The sequence below is a fragment of the Fusarium fujikuroi genome, chromosome FFUJ_chr08, assembly GCF_900079805.1.
Source record: "Fusarium fujikuroi IMI 58289 draft genome, chromosome FFUJ_chr08".
Classification (NCBI taxonomy): domain Eukaryota; kingdom Fungi; phylum Ascomycota; class Sordariomycetes; order Hypocreales; family Nectriaceae; genus Fusarium; species Fusarium fujikuroi.
This window is the reverse complement of record NC_036629.1, coordinates 2,608,940-2,630,541: the sequence shown is the minus strand read 5'-3', so window position 1 is coordinate 2,630,541 and position 21,602 is coordinate 2,608,940. Positions and strand designations below refer to the sequence as shown.

At 50.1% G+C, this 21,602-nt stretch overlaps 10 protein-coding genes; 2 read left to right on the top strand and 8 right to left on the bottom strand.

Moving 5' to 3' along the window:
* Nucleotides 1–180: 180 nt before the first annotated feature.
* On the bottom strand, nucleotides 181–2,890 carry FFUJ_12688 (probable subtilisin-like serine protease; the record flags this gene model as incomplete). XM_023582323.1 has 3 exons in its annotated part: nucleotides 181–2,316; nucleotides 2,362–2,718; nucleotides 2,765–2,890. 3 exons carry the CDS (start codon nucleotides 2,888–2,890, stop codon nucleotides 181–183), a joined length of 2,619 nt encoding a protein of 872 aa, XP_023434873.1.
* Nucleotides 2,891–4,018: 1,128 nt separating this feature from the next.
* FFUJ_12687 (related to general amidase) lies at nucleotides 4,019–5,732 on the bottom strand (the record flags this gene model as incomplete). XM_023582322.1 has 3 exons in its annotated part: nucleotides 4,019–5,419; nucleotides 5,467–5,488; nucleotides 5,542–5,732. 3 exons carry the CDS (start codon nucleotides 5,730–5,732, stop codon nucleotides 4,019–4,021), a joined length of 1,614 nt encoding a protein of 537 aa, XP_023434872.1.
* A 265-nt stretch (nucleotides 5,733–5,997) lies between these two features.
* On the bottom strand, nucleotides 5,998–7,075 carry FFUJ_12686 (related to ADH2-alcohol dehydrogenase II; the record flags this gene model as incomplete). XM_023582321.1 has 2 exons in its annotated part: nucleotides 5,998–6,737; nucleotides 6,796–7,075. 2 exons carry the CDS (start codon nucleotides 7,073–7,075, stop codon nucleotides 5,998–6,000), a joined length of 1,020 nt encoding a protein of 339 aa, XP_023434871.1.
* Nucleotides 7,076–7,466: 391 nt separating this feature from the next.
* FFUJ_12685 (uncharacterized protein) lies at nucleotides 7,467–9,710 on the bottom strand (the record flags this gene model as incomplete). XM_023582320.1 has 4 exons in its annotated part: nucleotides 7,467–7,856; nucleotides 7,922–8,210; nucleotides 8,267–8,690; nucleotides 8,741–9,710. The coding sequence occupies 4 exons, from the start codon at nucleotides 9,708–9,710 to the stop codon at nucleotides 7,467–7,469; spliced, it is 2,073 nt and encodes a 690-aa protein (XP_023434870.1).
* Nucleotides 9,711–10,436: 726 nt separating this feature from the next.
* On the bottom strand, nucleotides 10,437–11,096 carry FFUJ_12684 (uncharacterized protein; the record flags this gene model as incomplete). The annotated part of the gene is made up of 1 exon (XM_023582319.1): nucleotides 10,437–11,096. The coding sequence occupies one exon, from the start codon at nucleotides 11,094–11,096 to the stop codon at nucleotides 10,437–10,439; it is 660 nt and encodes a 219-aa protein (XP_023434869.1).
* An 886-nt stretch (nucleotides 11,097–11,982) lies between these two features.
* Nucleotides 11,983–12,985, bottom strand: FFUJ_12683 (FOX-2 multifunctional beta-oxidation protein; the record flags this gene model as incomplete). XM_023582318.1 has 2 exons in its annotated part: nucleotides 11,983–12,879; nucleotides 12,935–12,985. 2 exons carry the CDS (start codon nucleotides 12,983–12,985, stop codon nucleotides 11,983–11,985), a joined length of 948 nt encoding a protein of 315 aa, XP_023434868.1.
* A 366-nt stretch (nucleotides 12,986–13,351) lies between these two features.
* Nucleotides 13,352–14,687, top strand: FFUJ_12682 (uncharacterized protein; the record flags this gene model as incomplete). XM_023582317.1 has 5 exons in its annotated part: nucleotides 13,352–13,415; nucleotides 13,476–13,578; nucleotides 13,628–13,745; nucleotides 13,795–14,445; nucleotides 14,505–14,687. The coding sequence occupies 5 exons, from the start codon at nucleotides 13,352–13,354 to the stop codon at nucleotides 14,685–14,687; spliced, it is 1,119 nt and encodes a 372-aa protein (XP_023434867.1).
* Nucleotides 14,688–15,151: 464 nt separating this feature from the next.
* On the bottom strand, nucleotides 15,152–16,879 carry FFUJ_12681 (related to maltose permease; the record flags this gene model as incomplete). XM_023582315.1 has 3 exons in its annotated part: nucleotides 15,152–15,517; nucleotides 15,569–16,583; nucleotides 16,638–16,879. 3 exons carry the CDS (start codon nucleotides 16,877–16,879, stop codon nucleotides 15,152–15,154), a joined length of 1,623 nt encoding a protein of 540 aa, XP_023434866.1.
* Nucleotides 16,880–17,454: 575 nt separating this feature from the next.
* On the top strand, nucleotides 17,455–19,485 carry FFUJ_12680 (related to steroid monooxygenase; the record flags this gene model as incomplete). XM_023582314.1 has 6 exons in its annotated part: nucleotides 17,455–17,680; nucleotides 17,740–18,330; nucleotides 18,378–18,514; nucleotides 18,573–18,936; nucleotides 18,986–19,169; nucleotides 19,227–19,485. 6 exons carry the CDS (start codon nucleotides 17,455–17,457, stop codon nucleotides 19,483–19,485), a joined length of 1,761 nt encoding a protein of 586 aa, XP_023434865.1.
* Nucleotides 19,486–19,524: 39 nt separating this feature from the next.
* Nucleotides 19,525–21,206, bottom strand: FFUJ_12679 (uncharacterized protein; the record flags this gene model as incomplete). XM_023582313.1 has 4 exons in its annotated part: nucleotides 19,525–19,753; nucleotides 19,801–19,910; nucleotides 19,959–20,957; nucleotides 21,021–21,206. 4 exons carry the CDS (start codon nucleotides 21,204–21,206, stop codon nucleotides 19,525–19,527), a joined length of 1,524 nt encoding a protein of 507 aa, XP_023434864.1.
* Nucleotides 21,207–21,602: the final 396 nt, after the last annotated feature.

Here is a 21,602-nt window from a genome sequence, read left to right as displayed (position 1 = left end):
TGATACGGACTGGAGGTTGGAAGTCACGAGACTGAGAACACTGGATAGTATGTGAAGACATAAAGAGATTCCATTAACAATGAATGATATGGTCAAATGACTGCTAGCTACATTTCATCCACCACCGCTGTCCGTAATGACATCAAAGTCGTTTCATAATGTTCCGAGCTATCATGATACTCAAGGGTACCTCACACCAAAGACGGGTGACTCCGACTTGTCCCAATCACTCTCCTTCTTCTCATCGCCGAAGATTCTCAGAGCCCTATAAGCAACCTTGTACTTTCCAGCAGGTGCATATCCTCCGTCAGCCAACTTTCCGTTCCAAACAACGGATCCCTTGCCCATGGGGTTCCAAAGAGTAGGGAAGCCAGCAGGTGCTCCCAGGCTCTTGGCAGTGGAGTTACCAGAGACGGGAATGAGTTCAGCCTCAAGCTTGGCGGATCCGAGGGCGAGCTTCCATGCCAGAGCAGGAGCGGGCTTCTCGTCAGTAGCGTTCTGGCCCTTGACGGGAAGAACGAAGGTGGTATTGGCGGGAACGGGATTGAGCTCGTCCTTGTCGTTGGACTTGCTGATCCAGGTATCGTCGGAGGCGAGGACCTTGGAGTCGTGGAGAGAACCGGTGAGGCCTTGGTAAGGAAGAGACAGGGAGACATCAGTTCCGTTGATGGCGATGTATCCGGACCAAAGTGCGAGACGCTTAGCATCAAGACCCTCAGGAGGAGTAGGCAAGACCTCAATGGTAACAGAGTCACCAGCACCGACGCTGACCTTGGCTTCGCTGAACTTGAGGCTGGCGTGGCCATCGGCAACATCGTTGGGGAACTCAGAAGCATAGATGCTGTCCTCGGCAAGAGTGTAGACGCTCTTGGTAGGAACATGAGAGATACTGAGATCGAGATCTGTCTTACCAGTGTTGTGAAGAGTGAAGTTGAGAACCTCGGTGAAGTGGTCGGTGTCGTTGAAAGCCAAGCTAGAGCGGCTCAAGAGGAGGGTAGAGTACGCAGCATCATAGGCTTGGATCAAACCACCACCCTGTTGGGGGACAGGAGCAAGGTAGTCGTAGAACTTGGCGCCATCATTGAAAAGAGTAGGGTTGGAAGTAGACGACAAGAGGTTCTCAAGGACTTCGGGGTCAAGAGTACCGCGGACCTCGGCAATAAGGGCAATAACTCCAGCAACCAAGGGGCAGGCCATGGAAGTTCCAGAAAGGACGGCATAACCGCCCTTCTTGAGAGGGTAGGTCGAGAGGATGTTTCCACCAGGAGAGCCAAACTGGGGCTTGACATCGAGTTCCCAGGTAGGACCCCAAGAGGAATAAGTGCTCACAGCGCCACCAGTAACATTGTTCTTGCTCTCCTCAAGAATGACCTTTCCATCGGAGCCATCAGACATCTCGAGAGTGACGGTAGATCCAGCCTTAAGAAGCTCAACCCACTTGACACCAGTCTTAGCGGGGACCATACCGGCAGCAACGATACCCTCAACGGTCGAGACATCAATGGCTGAAGCACCACTGGCAGCGTTGTTGTAGACGAGGAAGTACTTGGCACCATGCTTAGCAGCGTTCTGGGCCTTCTGGACAAAGGTACAGCTTCCACGACGGACCAAGACGATGTACTTGCTAAGATCAGGAGTATCCTCAGGGTAAGCGTCACAGCCGCCGTTGGGAACTGTAGGATCCAGGTTAGGAGCCCAAAGAGGAAGAGTGACGTCGCCCCAAGCAGCAGGGCTGCCAGCAGTGGAACCAAAGTCGATCTTCTTGCTGCTGTTGTCAACGGTGTAGTGAGAGATGTTGAGGAGAGAGACGTAGTCGCTGTTGTCGTAGGAAGCGATAGCCATGACCTTGTTACCGTTGGCAGCAGTGCTGGCGTAGAACATACCGACATCACCAGAGTTACCAGCAGAGACGGTGCAGGGGACACCCTTCTCAACGATGCGAGAGACGGCAACAGCCCAGGGCTCCTCAGACCAGCCACTGGGGCCACCGATAGAAGCAGTGATGATGTCAGCGCCATCCTGGTAAGCTTGGTTGAAAGCGGCGATGAGAACGTCATTGCCGGCCTCTCCAGAGCATCCGAAGACACGGTAGGCGCCAAGAGTGACTCCAGGAGCAGCACCAGTGAAACCGTACTCGTTCTCTTGGGCGGCAATAATACCAGCGACGTGAGATCCGTGGCCTTGGCAATCCATGGGGTCCTCATCGGGGTAGACGGCATTGAAGCCATCGTACTTATCACCAACAAGATCAGTACCGAAGGAAACAAGACAATCAGGACCGAAGCAACCACCAAGCGCAGGGTGCTTGTAGTCAATCTAATGATGTCAGCCAGGATCTAAAGTCAAGAGTATAAGACTTACACCAGTGTCGACAACAGCGACCTTGATACCATGGCCAGTAATACCCTTCTCCCGAAGCTTATCAACCTGGACCTGAACGTGAGGTGAGAATGTATCAGCAGTATCATTCAGATCACGCTTCTTGAGAGGAGCCTTCATGCCAGGCGTGGCAGTCCACTCAATGCGAGGCTTAGGAATGCTGTAGACCTTGACAGGCCACATGTTCTTGACAGCGGGAAGAGCCGCCATCTTGGCAGCCATGTCCTCAGCGGTAGAAACATCGTCAAACTGGATAGAAACGCCCTTGAACAGGTCGTAGTCGAACTTGACGCGGGTGGTGTACTTGTCATCAGCAGTTCTGTAGAACTTGGCAGTATCCTACTACTGTTAGCAGCGAAGCGACAGTTGGTGGTGAGTTGCGTACGTGGTTCTCCTCAAACTCGAAGATGTAGGCACCTGGGACGTGCGTAACAGCGGTACCCTGCTCAGTGTCTTGGACGGCAGCGGACAGCCCTGCGAAAAGCAGAGCCGTCAATCCTAGACGGACCATAATGAATGTGTGTAGTGTGATATAAAGAATGACTTGTAAAGAGTGACAAACAATGCAATAAAGAGTGTGGAGCAGCCAAAGAGTGACAGGATACCAGAGCGAGTGGTTGAAGAGAAGACCTTGGCAGATCAACGGCGTTATCACAACATTATATAGGCTACACGGAGTGTCCCGCCCTCTTTGGAATATCTGTATATGTCCAGATCAAGCAACCCCGTCTACGGAGTATATGCGGGAACATGTGATGCCCCCCAGCGACACAAACTCAAAGCTGCATGACCTCCCATAAATGCTTCAAACGACCTCCAGAAGTTCCAGAGCAATTACCATAAGTTCCCTCGCTCTTATCAACAGACCTACCAGATTAAAGTTAGCGCATGGAAGATCGGACTAGCTGATCGAATGAGCGTCTAGATGCTGGACTTGGCGCTCAGGGGAACTGCAGGGATTAGCGTTGCAATCGCGCGGGTTCAGTATCGAATGGGGGACGTTAGGCCGTGGGACTTTTATCCAAGTGCCGCCACTCCGCTGCTTGGTCCGTAATTTTAATCTGCTCTGCAGATATGTATGTCGATTGATAGAGCAGGTACACGATGGGACCTTTTTGTCAGTGGGTTTAGGGGTTTCCTATCGCGGCTAGGAGACATGGCGACATTCGAGGCGCGGGATTTCTCCGCTGATGGCGGAATTTGTAGTCAATTGCGGTAGATAGAGTTATGAAGCCGTCGCAGTAGTAAAGACCATCAAAGGTAATCGTGACGATAGACTTCGGCTTGTTGGAGATCACTTTATTCTCGGGCTTTTGCGGCGTATGAAATGAATATCTCCGAGCAGGATCCTTGCTCGTGTAAACTGTAATTGCTGAAATAGACTTTCGTCTTACCATGTAAGAACTCTATCTGACGGAAATATGAACCAAACATGTAACCTAGCGACTCGCAAATCCCTTAGGCCGAAAGTCTCAAGGTTTCATCGGTTCGTTGTTGGGTGTCTTTATTGCTATATTGGAGGTGGTGGGTAATAAGAACACTGTGCAATAATAGTGAGGCAATGAGGTGATTTCTGAGATATCTACTCATCATGTCCATACCCTATATCCGTAACTTCCGCGAACAAACTCTATGAAGCTTAGATGAGTTTTTCCAACAGTGACGCCACGCCCAACACCTTTTCCTCTTCATACCTCCTCCCAATGATCTGTACTCCAATATCAAGCCCCTGCATCGCTTCAGGATCGTAGAGTCCCCTTATCCACTCATCAATTTTATTGCGCGGCGCATAATCATGTAGATAACTCTGGCGTGCTTCGTCAGCCGCAGCGACATGTATACTAGACGATGTTGGATCTCCCGGGCTACCAAATTTTGCAAATGGGAACGACATGGCTGTGTAGTCGAGAAAGTTCCATATCTTGGAGTAGCCAGTCCATCTGCTCGACCTGTGCGGCACAGCTGTATGAGGCGATACAGGGCTGATGATAACGTCGACGCATTCTCCGTCCTCTAGACCAGCAGTTGTAGTCCATTTCTTATTGTAAGCCTCCTGTGCTGCCGTCTTTCGGCGGTTGAGTTGCCAGTATTCATACACCGATATCGGCTTGGACGAGTTGACGAGCGCCTCGACATGGGCAATCATCGGCTCGCCTGCAACAGCGACTTCGGTCTTGATATCCTCCCCACCGTCTGCACGGTAGAACTGATCCTGAATCTCGATGCAGCTTGAGTGGTCTGCTGTACTCCACGGAATGACATTATGCCCAGCCTTTTTGAAGATTGCCACCGCACGGCGAACGGCCTCTTGGATTTCGGGATGAGGTCGCACGACCCCGTCGTCAAGGATAATGCCGATGGTGAGTTTTCGGTTCTGCACGCCCTCAAAATCGGCCTGTCGCCATGGAATCGGGACGACGCCCGGATCAAGCTTCCATGGTTCTGCTAGCAGACATTCCTTGGTCAAAGTGATGAGGTTCGGGAGCGATGGACTCATGGGACCAATTGATGAAGGAACATGAGACTGTCCCTCATGAGAGTTTGCTGCACCGGAGTATGAAAACCGACCAGACGAAGGCTTCAGCCCAAAAAGGCCGCATAGGTGACTTGGAACGCGGATTGAGCCGCCAATGTCAGTTGCCCAGCCCCCAAGTGATCCAGACATTCGCATCAGAGTAGCCTCTCCACCTGATGAACCACCTGGTGAAAGCTCGGGTCTGCCAGGATATGTAGTCAACCCCCAAAGCGGGCTTTCAGTTTCGCCATACATGATGCTCTGAGGAATAACTGTCTTCGTTATGATGACTGCACCTAGCTTCTCCAGAATGCTTACCATCACGGCGTTATCGCTGGCGGGTTTGAATGAGCGGCCGACATAGCCTAGCGTAGTATCGACGCCAACGACGTTGAATTGGTCTTTCACCGAGACCGGAATGCCATGGAGAGGACCAATGAGTTTTTGGTGTTTCTGGAAGTACTCATCGAGACTTTTCGCGCGTTCAAGTGCACTATCGAACAAAGGCTCGCTGAGGCAGTTTGTCTAAAGAGAGTCAGTCGTGTTCGCGGGTGGACATACTATGTGCGAACCTCATTGTGTGAAGCGATGGCCCTGCCAAAGAGTTAGCAATTGGCATCTAGCTTATAGTGATGCGAGGGGTTTACCTGCGGATAGTAACAGAGACCAGTTTCTCGGCTGTTATCTTCCTCGTCCTCAATTGTTCGAGAAGGGAGGAAATATCGGCATGTTCTGGGACGACGCTCTCATCGTTGACGGCGGGGAGCTGAGCCTCGCAGTTTTGGATGGCACCATCACGATCCTCCCTTTTCTGCTTCACGGTAGTCTCCCAATACATAATGCTCAATAGTTACCCTGTGATTGTAGAACAAATTTGGATATTTTATAAGAATTGAGAATCTAAAATGCCTCGTTTAAAGGAGAATCTTCACGGAGCTAGTGGTTCTAGAACCGGCAGTTGATAGCTTTTCGTGATACAGATAAGACCATCGCTCCGAGCTCGGCACTGATCCCCGAAAACGCCCCGCAATTCAAACCCGACGTTCAAGCTATTTCGCATTTCGCGTTTGAAATGAAGAGGGAAACCAACACAAAAGAGATATCTACATAGTCATAACAGACCTGAAGCGAACGTTTCCACTCTCCATCTTCTCAAAGGCCTCTTGGTGCTGAGTCGCAAAGTCAAACTTCTCAATGATACACTTGATGCCATGCGTATGCGCAAATGCGATAGCATCCTCCGAATCCTGCTGATGTCCCGTGTTCCATCCATGCACACTGAGATTCTTCATGATCATGTGAACCGTATTAAACTCAACCGGTCCAAGAGGTGAGAGGACGACCAGCTTACCAAGAGCCGCAAGGCCCCCTGTGAGAGGGCTGACTGCCTCTGCATTCGGGGCCGTTGACAGGATCATGTTAGCCCCTCCAAGCTTCTGCAGCGCCTCGCAGAGATCTTCTTTGCTGGAGTCGATGTAATGATGGGCGCCCAACTTCATCGCAAAGTCCTTTTTCTCGCTCCCAGCGCTCATGGCAACGACGGTGTATCCCATCTTGGAGGCGTACTGAAGCGCCAGATGACCCAGTCCGCCTAGACCTTGGACAGCTACCAGACCACCTTGGAGGACCCCGATCCTGCGAATAGCATTGAAGACGGTCACTCCAGCGCAGAGGAGAGGGGCGACTTCCGCGGGGTCTGCGTCGGAGGGGATTCGGACGGCAGCTTCGGCGTGAAGAAGGACGTATTCTGCGTAACCACCATCCATGGTCACGCCGTTAATAGCGCCGTTGTCACAAAGTTGGAATGATCCAGTTTGGCAGGAACGGCATGTTCCATCGTGTCCTGTCACAACAAATCAATCCAAACGTCAAGAGAATTTTGAGTGTTCAATGTGACTTACCGCCATGCCAGGCACCACCAACACGCTCGCCCACGTTGACGCTGGTTACGCCATCACCGACAGCAACGACATCTCCAACGAGTTCATGACCCGGTACGCGAGGAAACAAATCTCCAAAACGACCTTGCTGCACCCACGAATCAGAGTGACAGATGCCGCATGCGAGAACTTTGGCCAAGATGAAGCCTGGGCCAGGTTGTTGAAGTTCGACTTCTTTGATTACCAGCTTCGCGCCACTCGCATCAAAAGAGGCAGCTTTATACGTCTTGGGGAGAGCCATGACGTCAGAGGGGTTCAAAGTGTGAGATGGTATGCTTAGAGAGCCAGTTAATTGTTGTTATGATTTGATGATACACTGATGGCTGTGATCGTGCACTCTTATATACACCATTCTGTCCCCATCGCTTGATTTATCAGCTCGGAAGTATTTCGTAATTAAACTGACCCTCTGCGCCAAAAACGCCGTTACTGGGCGTGCTATCGTATCGGTGCAAGTGAAGTCGTGTTGCTGTCAGCTATGAGAACCGAGATCGAGTACCGAGCACCGAACAACACCAACTTGCTTACCAATTACTAAAAGACTGTATCAAAAAGGTTACGAGTTAACTGCGGTTTTATCATAACAACATTTATACACACTGATAGATGGATTAATTTCGGATTGATGGTATCTACAGCATGACAGACTGCTCGTCGATCCCGCGCTCCTCCATAAGCCAGTCAAAATTATCCAACGCACTAAAGTACGAAAAATGATCCCAACTACCCGCAAAGTCGATTCCACCAAGCTCGGCTACCGGTTGGGTAAGAGTTGGGTTATTCAGAATATGATCAAGGACCTTCTTAATAACACCTCGCACATTATGGGCAACTGAACAGTGTGTTTGCGATGGACAGGAAGTCTTGAGATATCCCAACAGAAGACTGAGTTGTTGAATGATTGATGATCGGGAATATGCCTCGCCAGCAATGATGCTATCATGCGCTGGTATTGTCACTGGGATCGGTTCTATGAGTTCCATGCACAGGACGGCTCCGGCGAGGGTCGCGTATCCCATGATCTGAACGGCGTTAGACCAGGATTGCTGACTTCATTTCAGCTGGAGGTGAAATGTTGTTGACTTACTATCCATCGGCATTTGCCTTGTAAAGCAGCCCAGATGTGTTTCTGGGCCCAGAAATTCAGCGTCAAAACCACCATCTCGAAACTGGTTCTGAGAAGCTCGTTTCTTGGATGACCGTGCTTGGCTAACAACCGTTGGATAAGGAACATGTTGAGTAAATGGTCCAGTCTTATCAGTAGCTTTGGATAACCGATCTCAAGGTCTATTTCGCTTATCTCCTCTGCCGTTGGGTTCCAGATCAGATGTTGAGGAAGCTGCCCATAAAGATCCAGTTGTTTAGTTTTGAGTTGCCTATCCATAAGTGAATGATTAGACAGAGAAGCATATAATAACAGGTCGCTACTTACATGACTTCTGTAATGCCGTAATGTCCATCCTGAGCGAGTACAACTTCAAGGATCTCGTCTCTAGCAAGCGCAATCATCATGCGAACACGCAAAAGCGAGCTCGAGTAGATACGGCCATCTGTGTTCCATCCGTCCTGATCAAGGAGCTGAGATCTCCTCTGGAAGGTTTCTTTGTCTGATAGCAATGCTGACTCTTCCAGGTCAAGCGGTGACTTGATAGAGCAGAATCTCCGCGTAAGAAGAGGCGGTCGTCCTACAAAAGTGGCCAGGAATTTATCGACTACGAAGACCTGACATCCGATACGCCTACGGATCTCTGTAGGTACCGATGACATATGCGGTGATGACTTGGCCCGGTTATCGTGGAGTCCAGAGAACGTCAACATCGCAACTGTCTCTGCATGAAACTTCCAGTACGGCAAGCCTACACTAGTTAGAGCCAGCTATACACAAAGAGATGTCTGTGATACTCACTGGTCTCACCGTGCATCCATGCATGAAGAACAGATCGCTTGTACATCAGAAACAACATCAGAGTACCCGAACTACCACCCATGTTTGCAAGAGTTATGCATGAAGCACAGTACTCAGTGCACCGGCGGATTATCCTCTTCGACTCTTCATTTGAAGTAGCTGTCAGCTCGCTCAAAGCTCTGTATAGGAAGATAACGCCAACAGTCTCCCAGCGTAGATTCTCTCCCGAGAAGCTTTGAATCCATGCAGTCGGGTCATCTTGGTCCTCCCTGAGCGTTTTCCGTGTGTTGATACATATCCTACTCCCCATCTCGCGCAGCTTTGTTGTGTTTGTTCTGTCACTAATATGAAACCCGAATGTCTCCCAGGTACTAGTTAGGAGTCTATCACCAATACTAGCCAACCAGTCCTCATCAAGGCTAGCTTCAGGTTTCGATCTATACATGGACGGCTTTTCGGGTAAGGCTTGGAGTACTCTGACAGCAAGTTGGCTTGCTCCTTGGTCCATATCCACAATACTCTGTATCTCGGCCACCGATGGTGGAGCTGAGATAGTTGGTGAAGAAGGCGTGTCAACGACTGCCAGTGCCGGCCCCTGTGCAGCCAAACTAGCCTCAGTCTCTTGGTACGCAGCCGGAAAGCTTGTAGGCCCGAAGAAGCCTTGTGGTGCTCTCGCAGCAGGTGAGCTCCATAACCCATCGTCAGGCCCAAAATTCCGTGTCTGGGCTGAAGGGACTGCGGCCTCGGAGTTCAAGGCCGGTGCTTCAGATACTTGTTGCTGAGAAGGTCTTGCTCTAAATGGTGTCGCTGTTTGTTCAGGTGATGCATAGTAACACGCAGATGTACCGTTCGGCCGCTTTCTGCACCGGCGACAGATTGGATAGCCGTGGTCGCACGCCACTTTTCGGCGCCGACAGGGCTCGCATGCTTGCTTCTTGCCGTTACGCCGAGTAACGAGGGGACTAGACATGATGGTCTGGATTTAGCTCATGAAACGATTGGGTTCAACTTTGAGCGCCGAGTCTGAGATGCGCCGAGTGTTGTTTGGGGGCAGAGATGAAACTGTCAGCAGATGGTGCTGACAGCCAAGGCCGAGCTCCGAGGGCCGACGCATTGGGAACAACCAGCCAGGAAATTTTGCCTAGGGCTTATTCCACTCTCAGCCAGAAGCCTGTGCATTAGAAATGGATAGAAAACCACCGTACCGCATTATTGCATACTTGTGCTTTTTAAGGTCGACGCGAAAACTGCGACCGACTTTTGGAACTCGCGATTTCTCACCCAGGATTTGAGGCATGCAGATATACAACGGAGAGTCCGAAGCATGACTGCACTAGATAAAACACCGATTCATTGAAAGTCAAATAATACATTAGCTATCCACCAAGCCTCATAAGGGTATCCCGTTCAATCTCTTCCCCATCTTCTGATGCAGCCATTCCCGTTGTTTTCTATTCCCAACCCTAGTTCGTCCGAGACAGGCCCTAGCAGTCCTTTACATCTTGTTATCCAAAAAAAACAGTGTATAGTATAACTTGCACATTATGCCCAAACCCAGATTTTCCATCTCTAAGCCTCGAAGCTTCAATGCTGCATTTCCAGAATGCAGTCAAATGTAGTAGCGGATAGGGTATTCTTTGATGGTGACGTGATGGGTGTCCAGATCGTATCACTTATAATCGCGAGAATGAGGAAATCACATGTATCCGCCTGTGATATGCGTCAGCCAGCCTTTGACGCGTTTTGAGACTGGTGACGCGTCGTCTTCGCCGTCATCCTCGGCAGGTCGCTTTTTGGACTCATGCGTCGGCATTTCTTGAGTCAGCGCCTCTTCGGCTGATGTCTCTTCTACTGGTATCTCCCGACTTGGCTTCTGATGTTCTTTTGCCAAGGTGCTCATGTCGCTGGCCGATGCGCTCTCGCCTTGATCGGGCGCATGGTCAAAATCGTAAATGGGCTCGTCTGACAGTTCCGAGGATATGTCAGAGCTAAGTTCGATTATCGGCACGTGATCCTGCCTATCGCGCAGCTGATATCTGCTGCCCTCATTCGTGAGGACTTTTTGCGGTTCACGAGCTGGTGAGAGCTGCCGCGGTGCAGAAAGCCGAGGTAATTCTGGTTCCTCTGATTCTTCTTGTTGTGGGTAAGATATTGATTTCTGTTGTGACTTTGGTTTGGGTTTTGGAAGTAAGCCCGCAAGGGTATGTCGTCTGATTTCCTTGGTGGTCTCCCGCAAATGAGCGGCCAATTCACTGTGCGGATCAAGATGCCAGAGAGTGCGCTCGATAGTAGCGCGCAGCATGTGAAGATTCCCCTCCTCGTGAGCGGCGCGCTCAGCGGCGGTGAGCTTGGCCATGGCAGCTTGGGCTTCTCTTCTGGTGGAGGGTCGGTAGAGTGAGCTCATGAAGTGAGGGGAACGGGTGGGGACACGTGTTTAGAGCGATTCAGGCGATGCCATGGGTGGGTATTTTGATTTATCTCATGCAATCTCGATTTCTGTCCTGAGTGTAGATATGAGGTATTGTCTTCTTGTCATGTCTTTTGAGGCTGGCGTGAATAGGGTTGGACACGATCGGTCGGGAATATTAAGAGGTTGGTTTTATTTTTCAAGTGTCTCCACTTGGGACGGGGTCTTTTATTTATTATGCATGGTGAGCTGTCAATGCTACTGGAGCCTGAAAAACCGCGTGGTAGCATCCGGTGGGCCCTGTTGATAGCGATAAGCCAATCAGCTTGGCGATGACGACAGCAGATGACTCATCCCTGATTTGCGCTATGACGTCTATGGTTTAGGTTGACCACTCAAAGCACGATAACTCAGTGTTTCAGGTCTCCACTAAACTGTTTTTAGATCATCCAGGTCAGCCTCAGGGTAGCTTCGTCTCTTTACCCAGCATCTGCCAGCTTTCAAGGAGCTAAACAAGTGTTTTATATGTAACTGATAGTATTAAATATCTCTGGAAGATTTAAACTAGTCTCCGGCCAGTTTGCTGCTAAGATATTAGTCGAATAAAGTCACCAAAAGCGAATTGGTGGCATGTAGCCTGCCTTGAGCTTATCATGGCAGGCTGGAAATACTTCACGCTGTGGCTTTCCAAAAATCATGTTACACTGAGCACGACGTCACCGTCACTCTCGAACTATGAGCTTCTAAAATGTACACGGAGATGATTCTTGTAAATTATCTATGGTGCAGAGAGGTATGTCAGTCCAGGTATGTATTCAATTGTTCAGAGCTATCACTAGTCTAAGGTTATCACTCCTACATCAGTCCCTGTTGCTTGCTTTATCGCATAAGACACTAAATCCAACGTATCCTTGGGAACAAACAGCTCATCCGTAGTACCGATAACCTTATCGAAATGAGCCAAATAATCTTCCGGACCCGTCGCGCGAGAATGCCCAGGCACCGTAGCCAACGTCGTTCTCGCGGCTCTCCCACCACCAACACTAAACAGCTCTCCAGATACCGGACACTCCGCGCTGCACAACGCCACCACAAAATCCGCCACGAGATGCGTGTGGAAATACTCTCTCGTAATCCTCTTGATAACAGGCGACAAGTCCGACATGCGGGATGCTGCTGAGGGGAGAACGCCGTTGATCTTGATACCATGCTTGGGACTCATGCGCCCAAGATCGCGGGTCAAACCAAAGGTTGCGCCTTTGCTTGACACATAACCACCATCACCACCCGCTCCCATGCCGATGAGACTGTCAGACGAAGTATTGACTATCCTCCCATACCCTTGATTCTCCATGGTAGGATAAACTGCACCAATGAGCATAACTGTACCCAGCGCAGCGATCTCCCACGTCCGGCGGAAGGATTGGACGTTCACATTGTCATGTGAGCTAGCTTCACCAGCAGTGCCTGCATTGTTGACAAGGATGTGAATAGTTCCGTATGCCGCTAGCGTATCCTGCACAAGCTCTTGGACTTCGCTCTGGACAGAGATATCATGGCCATCTGCGATGGCCTCTCCACCCTTTGCTTTGATCTCATCAACGACGGTTTGCGCACGGGATATAGTGCCACGTTGGCCACTGAGAGAGCCCCCATAGTCATTGACGACTACTTTTGCGCCATACGACGCGAGCAGAAGAGCATACTCCCTGCCGAGGCCGCCTCCTGCACCCTGCGAAGAGTATCGTCAGTGCCATGATGGGTACAATCAGACGTGAAAAACCTACAGTCACGATGGCAACGCGGCCTTGAAGAGACGTCAATTTCGTTTGGGACATGGCCAGGTGTAATTTGCTGCTGGGAAAGGTCGGAAATTAATTGAACGGTAGGTGACAACCATGCTCGCTGGACTTGTTCTATAGTCAAGATTTCCCCGCACCCCGGGGCCGATTGTTTAGTGGCCGATAGCGCGCTGTTGAGTCAACGCCCGCTAAATCTCGGGTTTAGGGGACCTCGGTGGGCTTGAGTCAGTAAGCGAGTCAGTGGACTAAATCGCCAAGTGAAACCCCATTTGGCCAAGGACGAGTTGAGTGGTCTCGATAGATACGCCACTTAGCGATGTAAGAAATCTGGGGAATAGATGAACTAACCACAATCACTTCTCGGAGCGTTAAGAGTGTTGCAAGTGAAGCATTTGCGACAACATGACCGACTACAACACAATGTTCGAAGATACCAGATTGACAGCTTATCTGATCCTGCTAAAGTGTAAGTCGAACTCGAAACATACCAGAAGAAGGGAAATAGACACTGACAGTTGTTGCTCAGATTATGTGATTCCTAGGACTAGACTACGAGCCCTTATATCGCGGATTCTTGGGAAGCAAGAACCGACACTTCAGCATATGCTCGCCAATGCCACGATCCGATGGTGAGAATCAGTGGCCTCCCGTATGTTTCAGTGCTGAAATTGCCTCTAGGTTGTCATCTAAGCTATCAATACACCAATTTAGAGCTCTCAGCTCTGGCCAGTGTAATGCGATTGCTCTGCTGCAGAACTGCCCGACTCTCCTCGAAGAGAAAGCCACGGCCGAAACGGTACCCATTCTGTAAATACTTGATCGCTTCCATATTCTGACGAGAACAGATCGTGGGAGACGACTATCGAGGGCATTACCTGGCCAAATATCCTAATCCGACATACATCATATTCTATGTGTACGGAGGCGGCTTTGTCAGCGGCTCGCCAGGATCTGTGATGCCGTATCTGCTGCAATTGAGCGTTGAGCTCCAGGCCCGGGGGCTCAAAGCTGACATGTTTGTCGCAGAGTACGACCTCGCTCCAGAGTATCCCTATCCAGGTGCTCTGAGGCAAGTAGTCTCAGCATATCGATACATCGCCAGTCGGAATTTACCCATCATTCTGGCTGGTGACTCGGCTGGGGGCAATCTCTGCCTTGGGCTACTTCGACATCTGATCAAACCTCATCCAAGTATTCCGCCAATCGTACAAGCGCAGGGAGAGACCGGAAGTATCGCGGCAACTTGCCTGAACAGTCCGTGGGTCAATCTGCAAAACAATGGGGAATCATATCGACAGAATGCGAACCAGGATTGTCTCGATAAGGGCGCTCTCGATCGTTGGCGGAAGGCATACCTAGATGGGAAGCCCTTGGATGAATATGTGAACCCCATCGATTGCTTGAATGGTTGGAAAGAGATTCTGCCCAAGAACACGCTCTTTATAGCCGGTGACCTGGAGCTTTTTGTCGCCGATATACAAAAGCTGGCTCAGAACGTCCTTAAATTAAGTCTTCCCACTCTACGCCTTCCGTGATTTGAAACTGACTATTATAGCAGAGCGGTTATAATGATCTTGAAATGCACGTCGAGCCTAAGAAGGGGCATGTCTGGAGTCTGGTTGACTTTGGCAGTACACAGCCTGGGCTACCGGCGGCTCGGCATGAGCAAGAGGAAGATCACGTCTATTCTGGCATTCACTTACAGGCTGACTGGATTGCCGAAAAATGTCGAGTCTGAGTAGAGGAGGGCGGATATATTTTTAGTATATGTTTTGGAATCAGCTTTAGTTTGAAAGGACCTTGTGAAAGAGGCGAAACGAATCAAACATTGACACTGATGACTGATCCGTTACGCGTGAAACACATGGGCTTCTATCCGCAGAAGGTCTAATGAGCTACCAACTGTTTTACTTGAGATCAATGAACTCGTCGGCTCATGGCTCGAAGAAACCACGAAGTCTACTCAACGAATACCTTTATCACCATGCGTTGCATCACACTTGGTTTATGTCGAAGTTCTTGCAGATGCCTCTATTAGAGATAACTCAGAGTTCTGTAGACATGCGGGCAATAAGTCATAGACGGGATGATACTTAAGATAACTACTCGTTGTTAAAGTCAAGCTAATTACAAAGTACCAGTATAGGAAGCACCCAAGGTAGCTAGAAACCAGAACCTATCTGAACCAGAACCAGAACCATCCTAGGCAGTCTTATCGTCGGACCCCGTCGCCTCGCCCAGATGAGTCTTGTGGAAATGACGCGGCTTGACTTTGGCAGCATACAGATCATCGAGCTCTGCAGTTGTTCGGTTCTTGGTCTCAGGGAGCCAAACCCAGCAGCCAGCGAATCCGATGAGAGTGGTCGCACCAAAAATGAAGCCAACCTTGCCACCGAGGTTACCGGCATCTGGGTTGAACATATAGGGGAACACGAAACCAATCAGCCATTGAACGATGCAGAGGACGATGTTGGAAAGGCCTTGGGTTCGTGAGCGAAGACGCCAGGTTGGGATCTCTGCCACGACGGTCCATGCAACTGTACCCAAGGTGATCTGGTAAACAAAGCCCTGTCGAAATAAAATTAGCACAGATATGGTTGAGGGGGATTGTTGACTTACCCAGACGAACATGAAAGCAATGGTGACGAGATTCGTAGACCGACTACCAGGCAAAGAAGCTCCACCGACGATGAACAACGTGATTGCACAGATAAACTGTCCCCAAACAATAAGAGGCCGGCGACCAACGATAGTCAACAAGGGCCAAGAAAGGATGTTGGCGACAAACATGCTGCAGTTGTTCAACATGCTCAACAAGAAGGACATTTGTGCACCAAAACCAGCCAGTTGATAGTAATACGACTGATATCCGAGAACAAAGATGATACCACTGAGATACTGGCAGCCATAGATAAACATGCTGATGAGAGTGCGTTGTCTGTCAGGCTTTTGGAAGCACGATGCGTAGGAGACAGACGACGTCTCAGTTCGGTAGTCCTGCTCATGCTGAATAGTCTGCTCAATGACAGCAAGAATGGCCTTCTTATCGATATCCTTCGAATCGCCGTGGAGACGATCGAGAGACTTGACGGCAGCGTCTCGGCGCCCAGCACGAACTAACCAGACAGGTGATTCGGGGCAGAGCCAGACGGTAGGAAGAACGATTCCCGGAATGATCCATTGGCACACAAAGGGGACAATATAAGAGTCGCGATCGTTTCGGGGACCAAGTTTATACATAATTCCAGTGAAGAGCAGAGTACCACAGAACTGGATAAAGTTGGTCATGGCGGTGAGCCAACCTCGCAGTTTCAGGGGAGCAACTTCTGAAGCGTACAGAGGGCCGATGATGAGCCATGCGCCGATGGAAAGACCATTGATGGCCTTTCCAACTGTTAAAATGGGAAGAGAACCGTCGCGAGTCGAGTGGTATTGAAGACCAACTCCAACGATAGAAATGGCACAGAAGAGCATGTTGGTGTATCGGCGACCGATCTTGTCAGCCAGCCATCCAGTAACGGCAGCTCCTAGGACAGCTGCCAGCTGGGACACACCGCCGTAAAGGCTCTGCCAAGTAGCAGGGATAATGTAAATCGTCGTACCGCCTTGCGCAAGTGTAGTGCCGTAGTCCTCCCTTGAAGCCAGTCAGTATAAACACGAGTATGAGCCGAGACGTAAGAGTACTTACCGAAACTTGGGGATCGCGAGCAGATTGCCTGCGATGATGCCGTCTATGCCGTAGCCAAAAACAACAAGCTGGACGTACAAGATCCAGAGAGTACTTCGCCAGAAAACTCGAACGCTCTGGGCGAAGCTGAGGGTCTTCTCGTAGGCGATTTGGTTGGCAGCGGCTTCAGCATGATCCTCTGCCTGCTGCATCTCAAGGTGTTCAGCAGTAGTCATTGCTGTAGCCTCTTTCTTGGTATCCATGACAAATTATCTGACGAAAAGAGGTAATGAGTAGAAGAGAGATCTTGATTCCTGTAAAGGAAACAAGGTTCTGTTGGGAGCAGGAGAAACTCAAGAAACCTCGTTATTGACAAGGGGTTTTGTAGTTGAACACGAAACGCCACAATAATGAAACTGTGCGTTCTAGACAGCGTAGCGGTGCAGTGCTACTGGTCAATGGGCCTGGCTGGTTACCAAAGATCGAGGAGCTACCAGATCAACCCCATGGGGAAGCGGTCCTGGGCCACTTCTCTACAGGCCACGCACGATAGGGAACAGTTTCCCCGCGTGGAGATGTTGACTCGACTCGAGAGTCAGCTTTGCGGGGTTGGGGCTGCTAACCGCACTAGCTCCAGAGTCATGGGGCTAGCTTTGTCTGGGGTATGGAGTCAAGATTGGCGGTTGTCAACGCGGGGTCAGTTACCGAAGATCTGGATTTGTCAATCGTCTGATTGTTTTATGCCAAGACCCTGTACTTTATTTCTTTGCTGTTTCGTCGCAATCTGAGCTGATTTGTCTCTTCATACTCATCCTTGTCGACTCACTCAACCATCAAGATGACAGTCTCAAACGGGAACAGCTACGCAACAACCTTCGACAACCGGGTCGGTGGTACGCCCATTACTCGCGACAATGACGGTCCTTACCAGGTGTCTGAGCATATCCTATGCGCGCCAAGAAAGCTCCGAGTTGGATGTATAGGAGCTGGAGCTTCTGGGATCATGATGTGCTACAAGAAGGAGAAGGAATTTGGAGATGACATTGACCTGGTAGTTTATGAAAGTGAGTGAAACATGGTCCCTACGGAATATCCAACATAACCTAATCTCCAATTTCTCCAGGGTACCCCAAGCCAGGTGGTGTCTGGTACGCCAACAAGTACCCTGGTTGCCGCTGCGACGTTCCTTCGCCCGCCTATCAATACCCCTTTCACCCAAAAGCAGATTGGTCCAAGTACTATTCCCCGGCGGCTGAGATCCAGTCGTATTACGAGTCATTTGCCAGAGAGAAGGGTTATGTGGATAACTACATCAAGCTATCTCATCGCGTCGACAAAGCGACTTGGGATGAGCCCAATGGGCAGTGGATTCTGACTGTAACGGAGACCACTGATGGCCAAGAGCGAACTTTCGAGGACAGAGTCGACTTTTTGATCGCCAACATTGGCATCTTGAATACCTGGAAGTGGCCTGATATTCCCAACCGCGAAGCCTTCCGTGGACACATGACCCATTCAGCGGACTACGATACCAATCTTGACTTACAAGACAAGACCGTGATCGTAATTGGATCTGGCGCCTCTGCCATCCAAATTGTGCCAGCCATCAGGTCGACAGCAAAGAAAGTTATCTCATTCTATCGCACACCGCAGTGGATTGGACCCGGTTTACCCATGGAAGGCTACACGGACTCGGATGGACGAAACTTTGTCTGTGAGTTGAAGAGACCTCGCTTGTAGGCTGATCTAACATGGTTCTAGATACCGATGAGCAAAAGAAGCAATTCGCTGAAGACCCAAAGGCGTACTTGGAGCATCGGAAAGAAATGGAGACAAAGATCAATACGAGTTTCCGAAATAACATCGCGGACCACCCGAACCAGAAGATGGCTCGCGAGGTAAGTACACATACTGAACTCCCTTGAAAAGACTGCCAGGCTCTGACATTATCTGCAGTTTGTGGCTAAAAGAATGGCCAAGATTCTCAAGAACGATGAGAGATTGACCCAGCGCCTGATCCCAACCTTTCCCATGGGATGCCGTCGCCTCGGCCCAGCTGAAGGATTCCTTGAGTCTTTCCACGAAGACAACGTTGAACTAGCCGAAGGCGAAATCGAATCTTTCACCGAAAACGGTCTACGTGTTGCCGACGGAACGAAGTATCAAGCAGACGTCATCATTTGCGCGACGGGCTTCAACGTCAGCTTCAAGCCACATTTCCCTGTCATCGGCCGCGATAATGTGTCGCTTGGTGAGGCTTGGAAGGATGACCCAGCGGCCTACCTTGCACTTGCTGCGAGTGGCTTTCCCAACTTTATGTGTAAGTTAACTCAGTACACGGAGGACTCCAGGTGCTAACTGGCATGTAGTGGGTTCGCTTGGACCAAACTGTCCTGCGGGTCATGGATCGTTCATTACGGTCCTTGAAGCAGCGCAGAACTACATCTGCAAGGTCATCAGGAAGATCCAAACAGAGAACATCCTCACATTGGATGTCAAGCCTGAGGTTGTTGACGAGTACAACGAACATGTGCATGAGTGGCTGAAACGAACGTAAGTGACCCTCCATAACCGCCAGATCACATTGATTCGCTAACGCCTATGTTACAGTGTCTGGGCTGCCGGTTGTCGTTCGTGGTACAATCAAGGTCGACCGAATGGCAAGATCACGGCGCAGTATCCAGGATCTCTTGTCCACTGGCGGTTAATGCTTGAGAACCCTCGGTACGAGCACTACAACATTCAGTACCGAAGCCGTAATAGGTTCGAGTTCATGGGTAATGGCTTTACGTTGCCGGAGGTAAATGGTGGAGATGTGGCATGGTATCTGGATCCAGAACACATAGCAAAGCCTCTCTTCTCAGAATAATTATAGATAGTCATGTCAGTCATGTTACAACTATTGTACCTAGGTAGTGTTGCCCTTCCATTGAGGGTACTGATGAAAAAACTCCTTGTCCAACTTCCAATTGTTCAAATCCAATATCTTGGACACGAGTTGCTGAGGATCATGTACTAAGTCCGATTCAGACGTTGAGATTTCGACCGTGAGATATTTCCCGATATCTGTAGAAACATCATACACACGATCGGGGTCTGACATGGACATCTGAACGAGACCTTCTCGTATTGCGGGCCTGTCAACTGTCAGTGCGGAGTCTAGCGTATAGAAAGTCGTGCTTACCATGCTATGAGATCAGCTGCCATTGGGTGATGCACGACGAGCTGCAAGGGCGTAGGTCGAAGCCAAGGCGGTAAACTATGGTAGGCATCTTCACTACGAACAATTTGCCACTGCTATACGTTAGCCACAGTCATTGACCAGTGGACGGGGATGCATACCCTTAATAGTAGATACAGAACCCAATATGTCGCAAGATACTCTGATGTCCGACGAGTCTTCCGCACCGGCTCCAAATAGACCTTCAGATCAGTCGATAGCGAATTTTGTTTATTATCAACGAGAAAGTCGATCAGCACTGGCGGCCCGATGGACTCTGGGTTCTGGCTAGCACGCTGTATCATCTCATGTAACAGCACGTCTTTCGAAGCCGACGAAAACATCAGCAAGGGCATGTTCGAGCGGAAGGCGGGGAGGTTATGCTTCATGCACGCATCGAATAATTCTGTGAAGCCGTCGAGAGGATCGGGGGTACGTTGCCTTTCCTGGTGGTGTGGTGAACCGTCCTCGACTTCTGGGAAATGATCTATGTCGTCGGCTTCTCGGAGGAGATGACTTGGGCTGGTTATCCATCTCATGGTCATTGCGGAGTCAGATTCATGCGCTCGAGGGGTCTGTATCTGGGATGAATCTATTGTATAGAAGTGGTCTGAGTCTTTATTCCGGGCTGTGAGTGATTGGGAGTGAGTCAGTTCGGTCGTGGCTCTGTCGCTTTCGTCTGAACGATCCATATTGGCCAGCGCAAAGTCATCTCGCAGAATCGAATCCATCTCATTGCCATCTGTGTTAAGTAGGTGGGAGCCATCATGAAGATCCAACGTGTCGCAATGGATCAGGTTATCCGGTAGATCGTGTGTCGACGTTGAGTCGTGAAGCATAAGTCCATCCAGATCTGACAGTCCGGTCGACTGCAAGTGACCACCCACGACTGCAGGTGCTGGGTGCACTGTCGGACGCACTTGGGCGGTGTCGTTGAAGCTCGCAGACCTCACTGCAAATGCCTGTGCGGAAGCATCCCTCTCATTATTGCTATCGTAGCTGGGCGTCGGACTGCCATCAGAACAGACCAATGGCACATTGAGTATCGAGTTTGATCGTAGATCCCGTTGGCGTTGCAGTATATTTTCCATCTCGTCCCAAAGACGGCGCATTTGTTGGAGCTGCCGACTCAATTTGTTAGCCACCTCACTTCAGACAGATAAACTGAACGAGAGAAGACCAACCTCATCTTGTAATTGCAGGTTCTGGGCAGCAAGTTGAGATGCCTCAGATTTACCAGCTGATTTGAGAAGAGATATCTGAGCCTCGAGTCCTTCGATGTACTGCTTCTGCCGTTTCCGATGCTGTCGTTGCGCATTCCTGTCCGTTTGGCGCTTCTTTGCGCGCCGCGTTTCAGCGTCAGCGGTCATATTGATGGCCTCGTTTGCGTCAAGCGACGGCATCGATCGTAGTAGCTGAGTAACGGGGTACAAAGTGTACACGCTTTTACTGTGATATAGGTCGGGGTTATTGTCTAGGACTGTCAAATGAAGGCAATGGATGTGATGGAAACGAGAGAAAGATTATTTGCCATCGGACCCCTTCCCCCTCCTTGTGCATTAGAGCATGTTCCCCGAATTAGTTAGACTAACGGGGTCCTTGTAAGCCCCGGAATCGATCTCGACCCCGCAGATCCCCAGCTTTCAGGCGAGCTAGCCCTGTAGCCTACAGCGCACCTTGAATCTGGCCAGGTCTTAAACCTTGAGGGGAGTAAATCATGGAGTGCGGGATTTGACCTCATTCTCCAAAGGAATACGCCCCTTTAT